The sequence below is a fragment of the Anolis carolinensis genome, chromosome 1 (assembly GCF_035594765.1).
Source record: "Anolis carolinensis isolate JA03-04 chromosome 1, rAnoCar3.1.pri, whole genome shotgun sequence".
Taxonomy (NCBI): Eukaryota; Metazoa; Chordata; class Lepidosauria; order Squamata; family Dactyloidae; genus Anolis; species Anolis carolinensis.
In genome coordinates, this window is record NC_085841.1 from 204,904,337 (window position 1) to 204,927,679 (window position 23,343).

The window sequence follows — 23,343 nt, forward strand, 5'->3', positions numbered from 1 at the left end:
ACAGGGGGAGCCAGGAGCGATTTGCTCCCCCCCCCCCCCAATTTCCGGGCATCATTCATATATTCCTTCAGGCAGGAGAAGCCAAATTGCTTCCGGTGAGTTTACTTTTTATTTTTGAGCTTTTTTTTAGGGTTGGGGAGGGTCCATCTAATATCTCAGGGATCCAGGAGCCCTAAATTTGCAAGATGAGTGTATGGACAGACTCCTGGGAAATCCCAGTGAGTCTGTCCATACAGGGCCCATAGCCCATTAGACCTGGGTCTTTTACAAAGGGGCAAGTCTAATGGGCTATCCAATTAATTCAGGATAAAGCAGGGCTTTCCTGCTTTGTCCCAAATTAATTCTCCTTTACTGGAGGCGTCGTAAAAATGCGAAAGAGCCTGGAATATGGGCCCTGTCTGGATGGGCCCTTAGAATCCTAAACAATAGTTAAGTGCTTATGCTTTAGACCACTATCTGCAAGGAACGAATATTATGTAGTCCCTTTCATGCTTTCCACGTCACAAAACCCTTTCTCCTTTCTGGTCTGCCACGGCACGATGGAACTAGAGAACACTCTAGGATATGGGAACACTCTAGGATAGGGTAGCACAAGCCGTTTCCAGGCAACACAAGCCAAACCTAATGGCTTTTCCTTTATAAGTCGAGAAAGTAAAAGGTGAGAATGTATAGAAATTCGTGGAACTATAGTCCACACATATAATTTGTGATCACTGTACTTGTGTTTTGGAACTAACAAACTACAGTAGAGTCTCACTTATCCAACGTAAACGGGCAGGCAGAACGTTGGGTAAGCGAATATGTTGGATAATAAGGAGAGATTAAGAAAAAGCCTATGAAAGATCAAATTAGATTATGATTTTACAAATTAAGCACCAAAACATCATGTTATACAACAAATTTGACAGAAAAAGTAGCTCAATACACAGTAATGCTATGTAGTAATTACTGTATTTACGAATTTAGCACCAAAATATCATGAAGTATTGAAAACATTGACTACAAAAATGCGTTGGATAATCCAGAACGTTGGATAAGCAAGTGTTGGATAAGTGAGACTCTACTGTAACTGTTTTACAGTGTGTGGATCATATTACTAAAAGCCTATTTTTTAAATGCAAGGGAGGCAAGAGGCAGGCCCTCTACCCAAATTCGTAGAATTTTTACATAAATTATGATTGAAATACACCCATTTGGCTTTAATTATGTTAATTGAGACTGGATCTATGCTGCCCTATAACCTGGGATCTGATGTCAGCTTTTGGCCTTTCTTCTTTCACCTTGGTTAGAAGGCTTGCTTTCAGCCATCAAAGTTTTATCATCTGCATATCTAAGGTTGTTAATGTTTATTCCAGAAATTTTAACTCCAGCCTTGGATTCATCAAGCCCCACACATTGCATAATGTGTTCTGCATACAAGTTGAATAGGTTTGTTTTTTTTTCCCGTATCAGGAGCAACCGGCGTTGCTTCTGGGGTGAGAGAATTGGCCGTCTGCAAGGACGTTGCCCAGGGGACGCCCGGATGTTTTGATGTTTTGACCATCCTTGTGGGAGGCTTCTCTCATGTCCCCGCATGGAGCTGGAGCTGATAGAGGGAGCTCATTCGCGCTCTCCCCGGGTGGGATTCGAACCTGGCAGCCTTCAGGTCAGCAACCCAACCTTCAAGTCACAAGGCTTTTATCCCCTAGGCCATCGGAGGCTCCTGGTTGAATAGGTAGGGGGAGAGGATACAGCCCTGCCCTATACTCTGGCTCTACATATCTCTTATAATGAGGGAGACGTGGGTTTAAAAAGAATTTTCAAAGATACTTGTAATGACTATAAGCCCCATATTGTTGTCGACCGCGTTTTAGGGGATCGGGCCCTTAAGGAGAGACCCGATCCGGTCCTGAGAGAACGGACCTTGGCGAAGCCAAAAGGAGAATTACGAGCCGCAATACAACCTGAAGCCGAAATGAAGAAGGTCCGCCAAAGTTGAAGGAAAATCCGCCAAGGAGTCTTTATTGAGCAATTCAGCTGAAGAGGACTCTAGTAGCGATCATTCGGTCTACTAGGGTACCATACAATCAAAATAAAGCCATACTTATACAAAATTTCAGTCTGACAACCCTTTGAATTTCCCGCCCTGCTTCCCCGCCCATCTGATCGTTGATAGGCTAGAAGGTTGAACGAGGCGGGCTTTCGTTTCCCGTCTTGCTCCGTTGGCCCAATAGGAAGCTGCCTTTTGTCTCTACTCGGGCCAATCAGGAAAGAGAAGGCGGGAGTTATCGAAACAATGAGGTGACGGGACAGGAACTAGCGGATTAAGTCCTGCTAGACCGATTTCTAAAGGGTGCTTAATTTATTAATGGCAGCAATCAAGGGTGTCCGGGTTTCTGTCACGTATACAGATTTTAGATATGCCTTGGGGTGTCAGAGATGGAAGCAAAGATGGGTGGTGATGAGCCATATTGACAGGCTCTGCAGGGCGCTTTCCTGAGGTGTCCTGGTTTTTCCTTTGGGTGAGATATGACAATGTTTGCCTTGGGGCGAATCACCTTTAGGTCAGCAAACTCCAAATTCGGCGACTCAAGCCCTATATTGTCCATGCAATTTGAATTTGATTGGATTTAGCGGTGGCAGATTATCCTTTTGTTTTTGGGAAAGGAAGCCTGGGTCATAGGAAATGGGATAAGTTCTGGGGTTCAGGTTGAGTTCAAAATATTTCCTATTTGATTTCATGATTTGACAATTATATGAAATAAAATGAAAAATAAAATAAAGTTGGAATATAAACCATGCTGGGAAAAATACATATTTTCCGGGGATCCCAAAGAGTACAAATACATATAGGCAGATAGATAGATTTCATGGAAATAAGGGAGAATCCATAAAAGTGAGTTACATTGCATAAAGGGGAATCATGAATGATATAAACAATTGAAAATGGAAATTCATAAAAGTGGAGCTTTAGCAGCATGATTTTACAATTCATGAAGTTGTTATCTCTTGCCTCAGGCTAAAAGGTCAAACACCTTTTGTACAGAGAGTTCTAGTAAACCACAGTAAACTCCAGTAAAAAGTCTCAATCACCTTCTACTATAAATATATGGAATATAGAACATAAAGTCTTGATTTTTGAACTATCTTTTACAAAGTCTTGGGGGGGGGGGTGGTCACCTCGATCACAATATGTTTTGATTGACCTAAGTTGCAAAAGGTCTATGTTTGAGGAAGGCCTACACTTGAGAGAAAATGCTGATGTTTGGGAAAAGAGTTGTTCCAGAGAAAAGAAGTTACTTTCAAATAATAACAATACATCAAGTCAGAACCGGTTCCCATACCGTTTCGAACATATACTTGCAACAAGTCAGGGTCAATAACATGAAAGCACCATTGTCTAAAGAATTACATGTTGTTACAGCATAGAAAACCAATGGGATTGCATGATGGTTAAGATGCTTGTGACGTAGACAACATTAGACAAATGGGGTAAATGATCTTTGTAAGCCAATAAGGATATGCTTGCTAATTTCTGTGGAGGTGATAAAACCCTTGCAACCATTTTGGAAATTCGGACAAATCCTTTGATTGCATGTATGCATGTTTTGTCTCATTGCTATGGCCACACAATAAATAGTTCTTTTGCAGTTTGAAGATCCAACTTTTGTGGTGTTTTTCCTCGTCCTCTTCACAGAAAAGGGGTCTCCTGCTTTTGGCTTTGGATTGAGAGGAGTATTTTTACATCTTTTACATCCTTGCCCCTTCAATAACACAAGGACTCCTTCCTGCCTCCCGTTACATGCATCCCACCCTTGCCCCTGTAACCACACACACACTTGCCCAACCGTGGATCTCCCATATCTTTGTCCCCTGCTTCCCCCTGGACCCCTGAGCACCCCCACCAATTCCCATGTCTCTAGGTGTCCCGGTTCAACCAAGAGTCTCCGTATTCGCTAAACTATACCTTTTTCCTTTTGACCATATATCCTTGGCCCCTTCCACACAACTGAATAAAATCCCACACTTTCTTCTTTGAACTGGAATATATGGCAGTGTGGACTCAGATAACACAGTTCAAAGCAGATATTGTGGGATTTTTTGCCTTGATATTCTAGGTTATACGTCTGTGTGGAAAGGCCCTTTATCACCATAATTCCTTGCATGCAGCCTACTACAAATGCCACAATCCACTACTACGCCATTCTTCATGGATAATCCAAATTATCAAGGCAATATCTGCTTTGAACTGGGTTATCTGAGTCCACACTGCTATATTCTCCAGTTCAAAGCAGATAATATGGGATTTTGTGGAAGGGGCCACAAACTCCATTAATTCTGCAGTGTAGGTAAAGGTAAAGGTTTCCCCTGATGTTAAGTCCAGTCATGTCTGACTCTAGGGGTTGGTGCTCATCTCAATTTCTAAACCGAAGAGCCGGCGTTGTCTGTAGACACCTCCAAGGTCATGTGGCCGGCATGACTGCATGGAGCGCCGTTACCTTCCCGCCGGAGTGGTACCTATAGATCTACTCACATTGGCATGTTTTCGAACCGCTAGGTTGGCAGGAGCTGGAGCTAACAGCGGCCGCTCCCGCCGCTCCCGGGGTTTGAACCTGGGACCTTTCCGTTTCCAGCTCAGTGCTTTAATACACTTCGCCACCGGGGCTCCTTCCACACATCTGAAGAAAATCCCACATTATCTGTTTTGAACTGGAATATATGGCAGTGTGGACTCAGTGTCCTTCCAGACAGGCCCAATTTCCCAGGATCTGATCCCATGTTTTCTATTTATCCCAGATTATCCGGCAGTGCAGACTCACATAATCCAGTTCAAAGCAGAAAACCTTGGAGCAGATCCTGGGATACAGGGCCTGTCTGGAAGGGCCCCAGTTCAAAGCAGATATTTTGGGATTTTCTGCCTTGATGTTCTGAGTTATATGGCTGTGTGGAAGGGCCCATAGATGGCTGTTGGGGTCAGGGTCAAATAAGCCTTCCATGAACATAGAAGCTTTGAATCAGAAAGGGTAAAAAGCGACATAAAATCCAGCAGCCTAGCAATTCTACTGGCCCAGAAGACACAGCATTAAACCCAGCCGTCAACAGGCTCGAGGAACTACATCGACCAGAGTGCTTTTCTGCATCGCCGCGCATGCGTCGTGTTGTCCTTGATGGCCGGGACTTGGAAGGAGGCGCGCGCAGGTACGCGCATGCGCCCGGGGAGCCTCCTGGAGAGGCGGGTCGTTTTGAAGCTGGGAGAGAGCTCCATGGAAACAAGGCCGCGGAGACTTGCTGGTTGAGAGATTTTTCCTGCCCACGGTTGGCTGCTCTGGAGGTAAAGCGGGCTCTGCTGTGAGAGGTCGGCAATGATAGTTCTCTGTGTTCAAAGTGTGGGCCCTGTGTGTGTGCAAGTAGAAGCAGTGCAGTTGAACTGCCATGACTCAATGCTATAGGATCCTGGGAATTGTAGTTCGGTGAGGCACCCGCACTCTAGCAGAGAAGGCCCAAGAGCTGGTGGAATTACAATGTCCATGATTTCAGAGCATTGAGCCCTAACAGTTGCATCCAGGCTCAAGACTGAGGCTCCTTCTACACTGCCATATAATCCACATTATCAAAACAGAGAATCCACATTATCTGCTTTGAACTGGATTATGTGAGTCTGCACTGCCATATAGTCCAGTTCAAAGCAAATCTGGATTTTATATGGCAGTATAGAAGGGGCCTTGAGGCATATACGGTCATATAACCCAGAATTATCAAGGCAGTAAATCCCACAGTATCTGCTTTGAACTGGATTATCTGAGGTCTTTTCCACACAGTTGAATAATATCCTTTTTCTGCTTTGAACTGGAATATATGGCAGCGTGGACTTGGGGCCCTTCCACACAGCCCTATGACCCAGAATATCAAGGCAGAAAATCCCACAATATCTACTTTGAACTAGGTAGGTTATCTGACTCTACACTCAGATAATGTGGGATTTTCTGCTTTGATATTCTGGGATATAGGGCTGTGTGGAAGGGCCCTCAGATAATCCAATTCCAAGCAGATATTGTGAGATTTTCTGCCTTGATATTCTGGGATATAGGGCTGTGTGGAAGGGCCTTGAGTCTACACTGCCATATAGTCCAGTTCAAAGCAGAAAATGTGGGATTTTCTTCAGCTGTGTGGAAGGGGCCTCTGAGTGCATCTACACTGCAGACTGGAGTTTCTGAAACCAAATGATCTACTTTGAACTGGGCTATCATTAGAGAACATAGCCTTTCAGGGAAGAGCCAAGAAACCCGTTAGAGAGCAGAATCTCCTCTTGTAGTATACAACCAAATATAATTATGCTAGGCAATGGTTTCAGTTGTTAGACTGAATAACCAGCCATCTCTGATCTGTCAGGAAAAACAGATTTGCCAGTGCATAAAAACAGTATTGCTTTAGAAGTGTTTTTATTTTCATTGCCCAAAAAGATACTCTCCCATAAAACAACTTGTTTCATATTATGAACTGAAGAGACAAAAATGAAGTAGACTTCGATGGAAATAACATACAGTAGAGTCTCACTTATCCAACATAAACGGGCCGGCAGAACATTGGATAAGTGAATACACTGGATGATAAGGAGGAATTAAGGAAAAGCCTATTAAACATCAAATTACATTATGATTTTACAAATTAAGCACCAAAACATCATGTTATACAACAAATTTGACAGAAAAAGTAGTTCAATACACTGTAATGCTATGTAGTAATTACTGTATTTACGAATTTAGCACCAAAATATCACGATGTTTTGAAAACATTGACTACAAAAATGCGTTGGATAATCCAGAACGTTACATACAACTCCTAGTTAAGTACAGGAATGAGACAACACAAAGAAAGAGGAAATCTATCCCTAGGAAGGAAAATTCATTCGTGGAAGAATTATCATGGGGAAAAAGTGTCTCCACTGGAGCTTTATCACCAATCCTTGTTTCCATGACAAATTTTCAAAATCCAATTATCACAGGGACAGAAAATGAAGTGAAATCTTCTGAACGGGCACAGACAGAAAAACAAACACCACCCTTCCCTGTTCCGATTTACATACAAATTAAATTTAAGAACAAACCTTCAAAACTATCTTGTTCGTAACTTGAGGACTGCCTTATATGGTAGTGTAGTAGACTCATATAATCCAATTCAAACCAGGTATTCTGGAATCAAATACTGGATTAACTATAGTACAGATCCAGTCTGAGGCTCCTTCTACACTGCCATATAATCCAGATTATCAAAGCAGAGAATCCACATTATCTGCTTTGAGCTGGATTAAATGAGTCTACACTGCTATATAATCCAGTTCAACGCAGATAATCTGGATTTTATATGACTGTGTTAAAGGAACCTGAGTTGCTGCTCCCTGACCTTCTCTTTCACTGAGTCTGAACACCTCTTTTTTTGTGTTTAAATCCAGTTTGCTTACTGACATTCAGGACTGTAGCCAAAGGGGAGTTTAAAAGTCGAACCTCCCCTCCCCAAATGTGTCAGGTTAAAAAAAACCTGGTTTACTTATAAATTGATTAACCCTTGAATGCCCCCTCCCCCTCTGACTATGGCCCTGCTGACATTCAAGTCCAGGTTTTCTATGATTTACTTTCATCAATTGGAGTCGGCATTGCACATTTCATTGCATTAGCTCAGTGGTTCCCAACCTTTGGGCCTCCAGATGTTTTGGACTTCAACTCCCAGAAATTCCAGTCAGCTTACCAGCGGTTAGGGAGCCCCCGGTGGCCAAGGGGATAAAAGCCTCGTAACTTGAAGGTTGGATTGCTGACCTGAAAGCTGCCAGGTTCGAATCCCACCCGGGGAGAGTGCAGATGAGCTCCCTCTATCAGCTCCAGCTCCATGCGGGGACATGAGAGAAGCCTCCCACAAGGATGGTAAAACATCAAAACATCCGGGCGTCCCCTGGGCAACGTCCTTGCAGATGGCCAATTCTCTCACTCCAGAAGCAACTCCGGTTGCTCCTGACACGAAAAAAAAACAAAAACCCATTTGTTAGGAACTGTGGGTGCTGAAGTCCAAAACACCTGGAGGCCCAAAGGTTGGGAACCACTGTATTAGCTGAACTGAAATGACTTCTGTTTAAAGATTGCCCTTTACAGCTCAGATAATATTGCTTTCATGTTTGCAACCAAAAGTTTATCAGCCCTATTTGGCATTGGTCTTGGTTCAATAGCATGATTCGATTGCTCTCTTTCATCTATAGTTGTCATAATTTCTTTGAAAACGACCACAATTTTGCTTTGATGTCATTCTTTCAAAATGTCTAATGTCACCAGCTGGGGAGATATTCACTGAAAGTAAATGTAAGCTCTTCTTTGATGACTGTATAATTTTAAAACATTTAAACCAAAATACAAATCTGGGTGAATGATATTTTGTAAAAGTCCTGGGATCACAGCATTGATATGTCATCATCTGCAGGATCACTTGGAAAGAATTTGAAAAGTTTTGTTCTACTCAACATTGCTTTAGTTTAATTCCATTATATTTCACTGAAATATTGGCTTCTGAATAAAATTGTATGTGCCATCTTAACTATGAAAAAATGATGAAGCTGGACAATTTTCTTTGATGAAAAAGAATTCGCCATCATTAGATAAAATTGGTGATTGAAGTAAGGGATACAGGGTTACTTTTCCAATGTTATATTTTGGCAATTTCTGAACTCTACCATGTTTTCATGATGTAACACTTATATAACTCTATTATATCACTGATCTACATTCTGTTTTTATCAAAACTTGCACCTCTCAGTGTTTATAAGGCGGTATTTGGAATACTGTGTGCAGATTCATAATGGATCTGTGCCATTTCTGACAGCTGCTGTTGAATGCAGCCCTGGACAGCAAACCATACAACAGGAGACTGGTTCTCTATGCCATCTTTGTCTTTTCTGTAATCTATTTGCATTTTCAAGGATAAGTAATTAGCAGCATTGCTTCTCTTTATGATGTCTAGATTTTTAAAATCTTTATATGAAATTGGCTACATCCATTCTGATTATTTTTGGAGAGTGTGAGAGCTTGCATGGTGGAGTGGCTTGAGTATTAGGCTGAAGGTGCATCTACACTTCAGAATACATGCTGACACCGCTTTAACTGTCCTGGCTCAATACTATGGCATCATGGGAGTTACAGTTATACAGAGTATTTAGTTTTCACTGTCAAAGTAGGCTGATACTTCACCACCTATAACTCCCATGGGTCTGTAGCATTCCACCATGGCACTTAAAGTATCAAACTGCATTAACTCTACAGTGAAGATGTGCCCTAGGACTCTTGACGACCAGACATCAAATTCCTGCTCAGCCATGGAAATGCATTGAATGACTTTAGGCAAATCACACTCTCCCATCCTGAGAAGGAGGCAAAAGCAACTTCTCTCAACCAGTCTAGCCAAGAAAACCCTGTGGTAGGTTTGTCTTAAGGTCACCATATGTCGGAAACAACTTGAAGGCACACAATAACAAATGATCAGAATGAGGTGTAATGTTGAATGGTTTTAGGAATACGTTCAGTATATTAAAATAGGCCTGAAATGCATGGAAACATGTCACATAGGGATCCACAGGTCTCTCTGAATTACAGGAGCTGGGATTGACACTATTTAAACTGAGATTTTAAATGAATGCATAGTTCAAGAGTTCAGAATTGAAAGGAAACATAATTGAAGTGGGAAGTACCCTTATTTGCTCACCCTTGCTACTATTGCATCCCTGTTCTTATAGCTGTAGAATTTCCTTCATTGGCTTATCAACATGTTGTAAGGTCTCTCATGATTGCTAGATACCTATGAATTGATTTTATTTGCAGTTAATTGCTGGATGCTGAGACGGTTATGGCAAGGCCAATCATTTCCCCTGTGAGTATCAATTCTACAGCTCCAGAAACCTTTGTGGTCCTGAATCAGAGAATGAGAGTTGTTGAAGAACAGACAAACGAACTTCTGAAGGATCTACGGACCCTGGATGTGAAGGAGCAAAGGTACAATGGATTAAATGTTTTGCAGCACAGTCTTATATAGGTGTTCACTCAAAAGTATGTTCCACTGTGATTAGTAGGTCTTATGATCAGAAATGAGCATAGAGAATTGGAGCCCTAATCTTGTATTTTTATTGTTTTACATTCTCTCTTATTTCCAAATTTCTATATTGGTCTCTCTTATCAGTATTCAGGTTATTAAGATACCTGTTCTAATTTAATCTGGCAAATTTGTCCAATCTTCTGAATGAATAGTGTAACATTTTGAAGTGATTCGGTTTTTTGTAAATATAGTGAATAGAGCTGAAGACAAAATGCCTGAAAAACTGCTGTTTGTAAAAGACATATTATTTTAAAAATTAACATTTTCACACCTGTCTCAAACAGACAAGAGTTTCTCCCACCCTGAACATTCCACTGACATAGAAACCCAACTTGCCTATTTTCCAACATACATCATTGCCTCTGAGGATGCCTGCCATAGATGCAGGTGAAACGTCAGGAAAGAATGCTTTCGGAACATGGCCATACAGCTCGGAAAACTCACAACAACCCACTGAATTATATATGTTAGTTTCTATTGGAGGAAAAGAAAGATAAGCATCTCCAGTCCATTTAGACTGAGAGGCAGGTTCTGCCCCATTGGAGCTGTGAGGAGGTAAATTAAGATCAAGGATATTCCTGTATCTTGTAGTACCTTTCAGACTAAATGGGTGAGAAATTTCTGCCATAAGCCTAAGATCAAGGGCATGTAGATTCAAAATAGGCATTTATCCCCCTTTGGTTCTTCTAGTGTGGAAAATTTCCCTTCAAAGCTCTTGGAGAAACCTGAAGGTCATCAGTTCATCAGCCCTATCTGTGCCCAAACGGTCTTTGGTGGAACCAATGACACTTTGTGGCGAACCTGTGAGACTCTAGTGAACCGGATGTGCCGGCTTGAGAGCGTTGTGCAGACCCTGAAACTGAACATGTTCCGACTGCAGACAGAAAAGGAGCTGAATCCAAAGCATGCAGGTACTGTAGGATGGGGAAACTATAAGACTCGCTTATTTACTCCCTTCCTTCAGCACAAGTCTTTCTGTAGTCTCTCTACTACATTGCCTTTAGGAGTAGTTCCCAGGAAATGTGGCCTAAATGAGCATCTCAAGGCCAAAGCAAATGAATTAATCCACCAATAGTAGAAGTCCACACCTGCTATGCATAGAGAAAGCAGAATCAGTGGTTCAATAGGCTGACTATTCCAGGGAAAGGTACTTTTGCTACATCTATGCCTAATATGAAAGGGAAAAGGTTGCAGATGCGTAAAGTTAATTGGGAATAGCGTTTGGATCACAGTCACCACTCTAATCATGATATGACACTTTTCCTCCTTATTCTCTAACCAGGGAATGAGTCCAAATAAGTCTGCTTTGGAGACCAATAGGGTTGGCTCGTCAAAGAGCAAGGCATAATGTATTTCACATTTCAAACCAGAGATTTGAAAGCAGTTTAGTCTAGAGGCAACTATTCTACCCCGAGACTTTCCATAGTTCTCAGGAACAGACAGTAAAATGCTCCCTACACAAACTTGGTTGTAGGTTTGCTTCCGGTTTTGAACAGTGTGCTTTTGAGAGGATAAATTTGAAAAGGTGAATTGCTAATCCTGGGGAGTGATAGGGGTGATAGGGGAAGCTGTTCTCTCCCTCTCTCTTTTGACAGACATAATAATTTCTGATTTGGGTTGGGCAGGAGCTGCCTTGAGATCCAGAGGCAGCTCCTGGGCCATACTTTCTATGCTTCTCTAAATCTATATATATAAATGAGTGATGGCATCACGGCGACCCACAAAACAACAAAACTAGGCCCCCCAACCTCGAAATTTGACAACACAACCCATCATCCATGCCTCTAGGTTGATACAACAAAAAGAAAAAAAAATAAAGTCCTAATTAGAGGGAGAGGAAAAATTGTTTTTATCCAATTGCTGCCAGTTTAGAGGGCTAATCTCTGCCCACTTGGTCTCCTAGCAACCAACTCAGCCAAGGGACAGCCAGGGTTCAGTTAGGGGACAGGCAGATTTAGGCCTCACTTAGGCTTCTTCCACAGATTATCTAATTTGCACTGGATTATATGGCAGTGTAGACTCAAGGCCCTTCCACTCAGCTATATGACCCATTTATAATCTTATATTATCTGCTTTGCACTGGATTATCTTGACTCCACACTGCCATATAATCCACTTCAGTGTGCATTTTATACAGCTGTGAAGAAGGGGCCTCATATAATCCAGTTCTAAGCAGATAATATAAGATTATCAATATACAATATACAATTCCTCAATACTTTATTTCCCATACCACCATACTTCGCCACAGCAACTCGTGGCCGGGCACAGCTAGTATTTTCTAATGTAAGTGAAGAATGCCTGGCATTTTAGTTCAGAGGAGAGATCAGAAGTTGACAGAAGTTTGGAAAGTGCCTGTACCAATGTGCTTTGGTTTTCCCCAATATGCTCTTCCAGCTAATTTAGAACAGCGCATGAAGATGATTCAGGAGGAGCACATGGGAGAACTAAAAGTGCTGCAAGAAGAGGGGCGAATGTTATGCCAGCAACTCCAGGAGTCCAGGGAAGAGGAATCAAAAGCCAGGGATCGGGTGGAAAGGCTGCGAGCCGCTCTGGAGATTGCAACTGCTACAAAGGTACTGATGTTGTACCATTGTAAAAGGGCCTAGAAATCTTACATTTCAGCTCACGATAGTTACGATAAATACTCATGATAAATTTTAAAACAATGAAAAGCAGACAAAGAAGTATGGAAGCATTTAAAATCACACATACATTAAAAATCATATTTGCATGTTAAAAGATTACTTGGTTAGGAATGTATTTGCTTGCTGGTGAAAGGAAACCAGGGAAGGGGCATTGTAGACTGCAGTAGTCTTTCTAGGCCCCTTCTACACTGCCATGTAATCCAAATTATCTTCTTTGAACTGGATTATATGGCAATGTAGACTCATATAATACAGTTCGAATCAGACAATGTGGATTATCTGCTTTGATAATATATATTATATGGCAGTATAGGTGCCATAGTGTTGTGATTGTGAGGTTTCAGTGGTTCATTGTGAAAGCAGCCTGTCTTTTCTTTCTACAGCTAATTAAATGGAATATTTAAATCTGTTCCCACTTCTCAGCATGTGGGGGTAGGAGTGGGAGTTCTTTTACTGCAGGTATCTAAGCAGAGGCTGAGCATCCATCTGTCAGGAAAGCTGTAGTTTTGTGAAACTCAACAGAGCTTTTACTTAGTGGTAGATTGAACAAGATCTGTGTTATCCCACCCAATCCTGATCTGTTCAACAAAATTGTTGATTTCCACTTCTGTGCCTCTCAACGTTGTCCCAGATCCCCTTTTGTTTAGCTCTATTCCCCTTTAAACACTTTGTTCCCATTCCTATCCAAATTCTTCATTCTTAACAGATCACCTAGGTAATTTCACACGTATTGAAGGGAACTCACAGGCCAACCACTCAATTTACAATTTTTAAATCGTAAAACTGGGGGAAGAGGACAAAAAGAAGTTGTTCCTCAGTCATAACCACCCAGTCTCTGTAATGAATAGTGGCAGGAATTATGATTTTAAAAAGTGGACACACAGAAACTGACTGTTTTATCCATCATTCAAGTCCTTCATCCATCCAAATGCAGTAAGAACGAGCTATAGAGGAAGTCCAACTTTGAAAAAAATACATACACCTTATGATATAGATGTTTGAAGAATTGTATGGTGTTCTCAACTTTACAGAGGGATGTAACCATTGCTTCAGATGAATTGAGAGCAACAAAAAAGAAGATGGAGCACAAACTGCAAGAGGTAAATGTAGCTGTTAAATAAGAGAGGGAGAGAAACAAAGATTCTGAGCTTCCCAGCTAGCTCAGAATGTATGATTACCATCACTAGGTTTTTCCATGTTCAAGCCCATTTTCTCATATTTGAGATAAAACAATTTCAGTTTGCAAGTGTGTAACGCACATTCAAATATTTGTCTGTGCTTTAATATATAAAGCAAACCCATGTATATTTTTGGTGGACCTCAGGCTTTCATGTTGCCCTCAGTGCTGAACAGCTTGTCTATATACAGGCATGTCTACATTAACAAAACTACTGCTACTTTCTACAAAGTCTTTTTAAGCCCCGATTTTTCTTTTTGTCCTCTGTCCAACTGGAGGTTTTTTGAGCAACATCAGCACTGGGAGGATGGTGAAAGAGGGCTGGAAAGACATAGATTTTCAGTATTGGGTTAGAGCATTGTATATGAAATAAACCAGGGGTCTTCAAACCTTTAAAGCAAAGGGCCAGTCCACAGTCCCTCAGAGTGTTGGGGAGCTGGACTATAGTTTGAAAAAAAAAAACCCGAACAAATTCCTATGCAGACTGCACATGTCTTATTTGTAGTGTAAAAAACAAAACAAAACAATAAAAGAACAATGCAATATTTAAAAATAAGAACAATTTTAACCAACATAAAAGTATCAAGATTTCAATGGGAAGTTCTGGCTGATGAGATAGTCAAGTTAATTAGGATTGTTGTTCTTGTGTGCCTTCAAGTCATTTCAAACTTAGGGCAAGCCTAAGTCTAAAACTGAGGGCAGGGGCCAGATAAATGACCTTGGAGGGCCGCATCCAGCCCATGGGCCTTAGTTTGGGGACCCCTGAAATAAACAATGCAATAAAGCTTGGGTTGGGAAAGAATGGGATTCTGCTAGAGCTGCATGTGCCTGTCTATTGCAGGCAAAGGATACAGCAGCTTCCTCCAGAATAACTTACTGTGAATGTGTGAGTAACAAATCGGTGAGAAAGGGGTAAAGCAGATAAGCCTGCCTCATCAGCTAATCCAGCATGCTAAAAAGAGGGGGGAAAGGGATAGATCTGGCCACAAAAATGGACATCATAGGAAAAGTGATTGGTAAGGAAAAAATTAATGGATTGCTGTGAGTTTTCCAGGCTATATGTCCATGTTTCAGAAGCATTCTCTCCTTTCATTTCACCCACATCTATGGCAGGATCCTTAGAGGTCATGAGGTCTGTTGGAAACTAGGCAAGTGGGGTTTATATATCTGTGGAATGTCCAGGGTGGGAAAAAGAACTCTTGTCTGTTTGAGGAAAGTGTTAGGGCCAGCGAACACCTCCCAAAAAAGAATTTCCCCAGGCAGGAAGCAGCCAGGCTTTGAAGCTGCAAGGCCATTCAATGCTAATCAATCTGGCCTATTGCAACATTCACACCTGCCTCCAACAGACAAGAGTTCTTTTTCCCACCCTAGACATCCCACAGATATATAAACCCCACTCGCCTAGTTTCCAACAGACCTCAAAACCTCTGAGAATGCCTTCCGTAGATGAGGGTGAAATGTCAGGAAAGAATGCTTCTAGAACATGACCATACAGCCTGGAAAACTCCCAACAACCCAGTGATTCCGCCAATGAAAGCCTTCAGCAACACAAAAAAATAAATAATTCCTGGATGCATTTTGGGAGAAACCTTTAATAGAAACTTTAAAGGTTTCTATTTACTTATGTAAGGCTTATCTGACATGGTTGTCTCACGTCACATATTTGGTGAAACACGTTGAGATGCTCTTCTTTATGGTGTAAGAACTTATCTTAATTCTTTATATGTTGTTTCTGCCAAATCTATTACAGGGCTTAAGCCCGGTAATCCGCATTTTTTTCATCTTAAATATAGCTGAGTAGAGAGAAAGATGAGAAGAGGTCAAGTTTATAGTCATCACTTGATAGCCCTTATCTGAGCCTAAAAACACTCTTACTTTACCACTCGCAGCTAAGAGAGCAACTGGCTAAGGAGTCTAGCCAGCGGGAGTCCTTGCAAGAATCTCACGCTGTCCTGCTTTATCAGATGAATGATCTGGAAATGATGGTGGAAAAAGAACGTAAGCAGGTTTGTGAAATCCCAGCATCATCCAGTCCTTCATTTTTATTTGATCAAACAATGCAGTCTGAAGGTTATGGACGTGTTACTCTTGCTGCAAAAAATCAAGCAGCATATTTTGTATGATTGTTCTTAAAAATCAGTAGTTACTCCTTCAACGTATGGATCCATCAGTACTACTGCAGTTGTTTCAACTCTCATGTGCAAAACCCGACACTAATTTAGAATGTTTTGTCTAGTTCTATACAGTGTTCCCTCGCTACTTTGCGGATCCGCTGTTTCGTGGTTTTTAAATAAACTCTATAAGAATATTATAAATCATAAAAAATTACAATTTACAGTCTAAGGAAGGGAGGAAGGAGAAGCCGAAGGGAGAGAAAAGGAGCCCAAGCGGCAATGGGAGGAGAAAGATGTAATTTATCAACACACGATTGGTTGATAAAGACTTAAAATAGTGTATAACTACTAAAATAATATATAAATATATAGCGTCCCTACTTCGCGGATTTTCACTTATGGCGGGTGGTCCTGGAACCTAACCCCAGCAATAAGTGAGGGAACACTGTATACGGATTCCCCCTCTTCCTTTAGGGGCTATTCCATATTTGAACATGTAGTGTTCCCTGGATTTCAATGGCAAGAAGAGCCATGAATATCAAGATTAGTAACAAAGTTTTAACAGTTGCACTTGAGGGGGCTTTTTTTGTCCTTCAACAAAGAGAGACCTTGGATAGTTGAATGAATGCATGGTTCTACAGCGTGCATTTTTGGATCCCATTGCAGGTTCATACTTTGCAGCAGGATTGTAACACTTTACGTCAGGATATTCAGATGTCTAGAGAAAGGCTGCAGAAAGAAGAAGAGAGGAAAGTCCAGCTGGAGCAGCAGTGTATGCTGCTTAAAAGCAATCTAGGTATTTGTCATTTTTCAGATATGGTGAGTGTATTAAGGTACTCTTATTGCGGTATCCAATACACATGTGACTTAACTGCTCTGTCCTTAATGACGTCACTGAAATCCATTGCACCTCATGTCATGGAAATTCTAAATACGACATTCCGTCAGTGATGGGTCATTTGTGAATGCCAGTCATCACTTTTTAAAATTTTATTCTTGTGACATATTTAAAATCCTTTGACAATTTACAAATTCCCATATTGTACTAATTCTCTAATTTCTAGATAAAAAATCATGCTATGTGTACATATAAAACACCAAAATGCACTACACCTAATACAACATAACGTTCAACATATAATTACACGGACATGACACTTATTACAGTTCAGTTTGGATTTCCATCTTGTCGTCCATTGCTATCTACCGATTATTGAATTTGCCCTCTGTCTTCTGATCCACAATTTGCTTCAATGCTTTTTGGGTTTGCATGAGTGTGTTCATACACACACACACACACACAAATAATTGTTTTTCCAAGCCTGTAAATACCATCTCCCGATCTCTCTCCAAATTAAATTATAGGAGAGGCTCCCAAACTTTCAAAAAGTTATCAGCTAATTTTCTTTCTTCATTAACAATTAATTTATCCATCTCCACTAACTCAAACAATTTCCATATATAGTTTCAGTTGAAGGTATTTCTTTACATTTCCATCTTTAGCCATAAACAGATCTTTTCTTCTTGTCTTTTAATTTGCCCATCTGTTATATCTATTTCGAACAGTAGCAATTCTGGCTTAAAGTTCAATTTTGTCTTTATATTTTTCTGAATTGGTTTCCAATTTTATTTTATTGTTTTTTTTTATTTGACCAGCACATATGGTAGTAACATTCTTCTTGTCTTTCGTATTTCCAACATTTATTTTTCACCCTTGTTCATTTTTGCCAGTTTTTCTGCTGTGTGATACCAGCAAAGTATCATCTCTTAACAATTTTCTTGGAAGTTTTGATGTCATAATTAACCCTATTCCATTGTTCCATATCCAGATTGCAGCCAAAGTTTACTTTATCATGTAACCCAGGGGTCCTCAAGCTTTTCACAGTCCCACAAGACTGTTGGGCAGGGGGGAAATATAGTTTGAAAAAAACATGAATATCTTTATTTGTAGTGCAATAAAGATATGAAAGAACAATCCAATATTTAAAATGAAGAACAATTTTAACCAACATAAACTTACCAGTATTTCAGTGGGAAGTGTGGGCCTGCTCTTGGCTGATGAGAAAGTCAAGTTAGTTAGGATTGTTGTTGTTGTTGTGTGCCTTCAAGTTGTTTCAGATTTATGGTGACCCTAAGTCTAAAGTTTATGGCCGGGGTCGGTAAATGACCTTGAAGCACTAGATCTGGCATATGGGCGTTAGTTCAGGGAGCCCTGATGTAACCTTTCACCTATTCAAATTCTTTTTTAAACAGTAATTTATAGTCCCTACTAAATTCAAAGCCATACTATTCTTTATTCCTTTCAGATAGTTTTGTGTGGTGACACCATTGCAAATTGAAGTCTTTTAACAACAGTTCACTGTTTGTCTTAAACACACATTGGCAATCAAATTATAAACATGTCCATATGACACAAACTAAAGAATTAATTGAATGGTTAGACATCTGTGAAGGACAGGCATGTGGACCACAGCTGGAAAGAATGACAATAATTGGCTGGTTTTGAATTCTTGGAAAGTACTGAAGCCATCCATGTCTTCTGTTAATTTTTGAGTGTTTTCCAAGCTGAAGGGGGACAAGTATTTTCCCACAGCATCTTGGACTATGAGGCAGGTTCATTTTTAAGGTCAAGTGTGTTCTATTTGAGAGCTCTTTGTCCAGTGAAATGTAAAAATAGGTTTTATCAGCAGTTATGGCTAAACAGAGGATGCCCGATAGACATAAACAAACAGACAGAGTTAGCATTAGAGTGAAGTGATTGAAATAATAACAGGATAAATGTCTCAACCGATTGAATTGGCACCATCAGTAATTTTTAGAGATGATACAAAACAAATTACAAGTAGTCATGCAGCTGACTGCTAAAGATTTTATGTTGATAATTGGAACTGTTGAAAAAAGGAGTCAATTTGCTGCTCTGCTGATTGCTGTGATGAAGGACATCTTCTAAAATGTCAGTGAAATGAGTGAAAAAGCCCCTAAGATTCATTACTACTTTTTGGAGGCACTGGACTTAGTCCACTTTACTCATATTCTGCCAGTGGGCTTTACAGAGCTATTGATTGGCTGCTAGACTGAATGCTGGACTAGAAACGTCTGTGGGCTGCTCCAGCATGGCTATTCATATGTTTATATATACCTATATTTAAAAATGTCAATGTAAAGGTTAAAAAATCATAATCATAAACTGTTGATCAGCCAGGCAATCTTAGAATCTGTAAAGAACATTACACTTCCATAGGCAGTCATGAGAAGAGGAGAAAAAGATTGTGAAGGATGTACGGTCATAAAGAAATAGAGTGCTTGAAGTTGTCAGGTTTTTGCCTGCCTTTTTTTCACCACTTCTTGAGGGGGAAAGGTCAAAATATCCACGATGTGCAAGGAGGAGTCCTGCCCTACAGATGGAGGTGACTGTGTAGTCGAGAGCTTTGAAAAAGTCCGTTTTAACGAGGATTTCTAAAATTTTTCTAGCCATCTTGGCCTGTGGCCAAGGGTTTCTGGGTGCAGAATTCCCAGGAGGTAAGTTTTCCTCATTCTGAATTCTAATCTAACACCTTGCTTAGTGTAGGGAATCTAGAAGGGGAGCAATTGCTTAAGCCCATTGTATGTTCCGTATGTCTTTCCGGGGATTATTAACTAAGATGTTGCCATCCCCTGAGGTTTGTACGGTGTCTGTGCAGCGTTCCAATGGGGTTTAATGACAATAAATCTGAAACTGGGAACGATGTCCACATGGGTTCCCTAATTCATCTTAATGGGGCTGTGGACTATGGAGTTCTTGATTTTGGGATCTGGTTTTCGACAGCAGTTGATCTGTGGATGTCGACTACATGGGTACAGATGGCTGGTCAAATGCATAATTTGTTAAAGTTTTAATTAAATGACTACAAAATTTTACAACCATTTTAATTGCAATCTGTTCTAGAATCCCAAGAGGCTACCATTTCCAAGTTCAGTGAAGAAGGGAAAGTAAGTACAAAAGAGAATTCAGGTATTGGGCTTATTATTTTCAGTATGTTTTTCAAAATGCTTGACTCTGTTCAGTTCTATATTTCATGGACGTTAGGAATCCTTTTGACTATTAATTCAAGAGATCTCCTAGCTCTACCTGAGCTTCCCCATTACACAAATGACGAGATAGGAAACTATCTTGATTTGATAGTTTGAAATGATTTGTGCATTTTAAAATACTTTTGCCAGTGAGGATTTCTTTCCTTCTAGATTACACAGATGTCTTTGAACAAAGCCTTTGAAGAGAATGCGCAGCTACAAGCAGAAATAACCAGTTTGCGGGAGGTGGCAGAAAAAGTGCAAGTAATGGAAATGCTTGTTTGAATGTCTTTGTCAAGAGTCAGATGCCAATTAGCGAACAAAAATAGAGTTTATTCAGCAGATAAGCCAAAAAGTAATGTTAACACAGAAAAAACCTTGAAACACTTCACTATCAGTGCTTCAAGAGCAGTTCAAACAAAAATGTAATTCAGCAACACAAGCAGGTAAAAACAAAGCTAAACAAACTTAGTGCAAACTGCACTTTCTGAGTCCAAGCCCTGCTAGCCGGCTCTGTAGTTTTCAAAGGAACAGTTCCCAAAAGAAAACACCAAATTGGTCAGGAAACAAACAAACAAACTAAGAATGCAGTAGACTGCTTCCACAATGTGGATAAAGCCGAAGGCTCCAAAAGGATGGTGAAAAGACGTCGTCCGGGATTCCAAGGTCAGGTCAGGAGATAACAGCGGTGTCCAAAGAGCAAGCCAGGAGTCAAAAGCCGATAGTAGTCATCAATCACAGGGCGAAGGCAGTAGCAAGGTCAAATTCCGATCCAAGGTCTGAAGAGGGTGCAGTCATCCAAAACAGGTCCACGATAAGACACAGCGAGAGCCAAGCTAGGTGATAACAGCAGATTCAAATCATAGTCCAAGTCCAGTCTTCATGGAAACACAGAGATCCCAATGGCGCCTCAGCACACCTTGCCACACGCAAAGTGCAGTGGCCAAACATTCCCATTTTATTCCCCTTCCTCCTGGGTGACCAAACACTCACACCCAAACACCAGGTGTCCCAAATCTACTCAGAGTCTGAGCTCCACACAGCTAGAGCTCGTGGATCTGGAGTACCTAGCAATTCGTCGGAGTCCCAATCATCCTGCCCACACTTAGCCCCATGAACACTTAAAGAACCATCCTCCCTTCTCCAAGCATCCCAATTGGGATCAGCTCCTGCAGAAACCCCAGGTTCAGAAGTATCCATAGACCCCAAATCCCCAGACATCTCCAGTGGCTGTGCCCATTCAGTGCCCGCTTCCCCAGCCACCACCTGTTCCTCAGCATCCATCTCCCCATCTGAATCTTCCTCAGAAGATCCCCCATCTAGCTCTCTAAGTCGCTTCCTGCGCAACTCCTCCAGTGAACCCTCATCACGAGGGTTTTTTCTTCCTCTTCGAATTCCATCCCCATCAACCATAATCCCCGAAGGCGCAGTCACAACAGTCTTGGTACAAAACTACGTGGAACAGAAAGGCTAAATTACTTTATAATTATTTGGTATTTTTAGACTATTTTTTATTAAAGAGACAACATTTATTTATTTATTTACCATATTTAAATCCCGCCTTTACCCCTGGGGGGACTCAACGCAACTTACAAATGGCACTACCTAGTGCCTAAAGCATAAAAACATGAAATAAATTAAATTTAAATTAAGCATACATAAAAACATAATTAAGATACAGTCCAATGTTATCCAAGATGCAAGGCCAAGATGTCTAAGGCCAATCCAAAGTCAATTTCATGAGTTCAGGTAAACTTATTTCAGAATGCCAGTTCTCAGAGGCCTGCCCCCAAAGCCAGGTTTTAACTCTTTCTGAAGGCCATAAATAAGATTTTTAGATGTATCCAACTATTAAAATGACACAATTGCAAATTGTCCACTACAGCTGAACTACAACTAAGTGATTACATTTTTTAAAAGGACAGACACACACACACAGAGAAGAATGGAAAAACCTCCCACTCTGATGATGGTTCTGTCTTATCAGCCTATTCCCTTTAAACGGTAATGTAATACCACTCCTGCTTTCAGCAACACTCCGTTAATTTATGAATCCCACATTTGATAAGTGCCCATGTCATTAATGTGAAAAAGTGATGTACAGGTCTCAATCCTTTTTTTAAAGTATTTATTTTTAAAGACATTTACATACCACCTTTCAGCACCTCCTACATACGTGCCCTTAAGGTGGTTTATAACAATAACACAAAGTACAAGAAAAAAGAATGAGACCGTAGAAACAAACAAAAGATAGCAAATTAACAGAAAAACAAAACCCACTGAAATTCTGGCAGAATATATATTGTCTTCACTGCCCACATAAGAAAAAAAAACCCACCAGAATATATTAACTATGGTTAGCATTACAATTATTGAAAGCAGAGGTGATTACATTGCAAAACCCAAGGCATGTTATGCTGTTATGGATCTGGGTTAGAGCCCCTGCATAATTTCAATTTAAGAAGGGAAAAGTCTACCTTGAAAAAAGAAAGACAGTTAAAAATTTGAGAGTAAAATATATGCATGTTCAAAATATTAGTTCTCATGCTGATGGATACCTGCTTCAACCTTTATACCTTACCAGAGAATTTACTTATCTGCTTTTATTAAAATCTGGCGGTCGACGACTGATAGCACAAGCTAGTATAAGCCAGGACTTTATACTATCAGAAAATTGGGATTACAATCTTTTAATTATGGTATGGATGTTGCTCACTCCTGCTTGACTGGATTTCCCCTCTGTGTGCTACATGAGCACCCCAATTCCCTCCCTTCAGATTCCCTTCCCTTCAATTCCATAAATTGTGTTGGGTTTTAATATAATCTTGTATATGGCTTTTAGCTTAGATTCTTAAGTTAATTATCTTAACATCCTAACAATGATACTATGATTGAAAAGTTTTCATAGAATCATAGAATAGTAGAGTTGGAAGAGACCACATGGGCCATCTAGTCCAACCCCCTGCTAAGAAGCAGGAAATCGCATTCAAAGCACCCCCGACAGATGGCCATCCAGCCTCTGCTTAAAAGCCTCCAAGGAAGGAGCCTCCACCACGGCCCCGGGGAGAGAGTTCCACTGTCGAACAGCTCTCACAGTGAGGAAGTTCTTCCTGATGTTCAAGTGGAATCTCCTTTCCTGTAGTTTGAAGCCATTGTTCCGTGTCCTAGTCTGCAGGGCAGCAGAAAACAAGCTTGCTCCCTCTTCCCTATGACTTCCCTTCACGTATTTGTACATGGCTATCATGTCTCC

At 40.7% G+C, this 23,343-nt stretch overlaps 1 protein-coding gene across 2 annotated transcripts in view; it reads left to right on the plus strand.

Annotated features, from left to right (window-relative positions):
* The first annotated feature begins 5,169 nt into the window (after nt 1-5,169).
* Nucleotides 5,170-23,343, plus strand: part of ccdc150 (coiled-coil domain containing 150) — a 56,080-nt gene continuing 37,906 nt past the window's right edge. For both annotated transcript variants that reach the window (XM_008117271.3, XM_062969137.1), the window contains exons 1-9: nt 5,170-5,311; nt 9,834-10,004; nt 10,795-11,015; nt 12,502-12,680; nt 13,784-13,852; nt 15,819-15,935; nt 16,710-16,839; nt 19,969-20,012; nt 20,265-20,357. In XM_008117271.3, the coding sequence (XP_008115478.1) occupies nt 9,859-10,004; nt 10,795-11,015; nt 12,502-12,680; nt 13,784-13,852; nt 15,819-15,935; nt 16,710-16,839; nt 19,969-20,012; nt 20,265-20,357 (999 nt within the window). In that variant the 5' untranslated portion in view covers nt 5,170-5,311; nt 9,834-9,858. The remainder of the gene's footprint in view (nt 5,312-9,833; nt 10,005-10,794; nt 11,016-12,501; nt 12,681-13,783; nt 13,853-15,818; nt 15,936-16,709; nt 16,840-19,968; nt 20,013-20,264; nt 20,358-23,343) is intronic.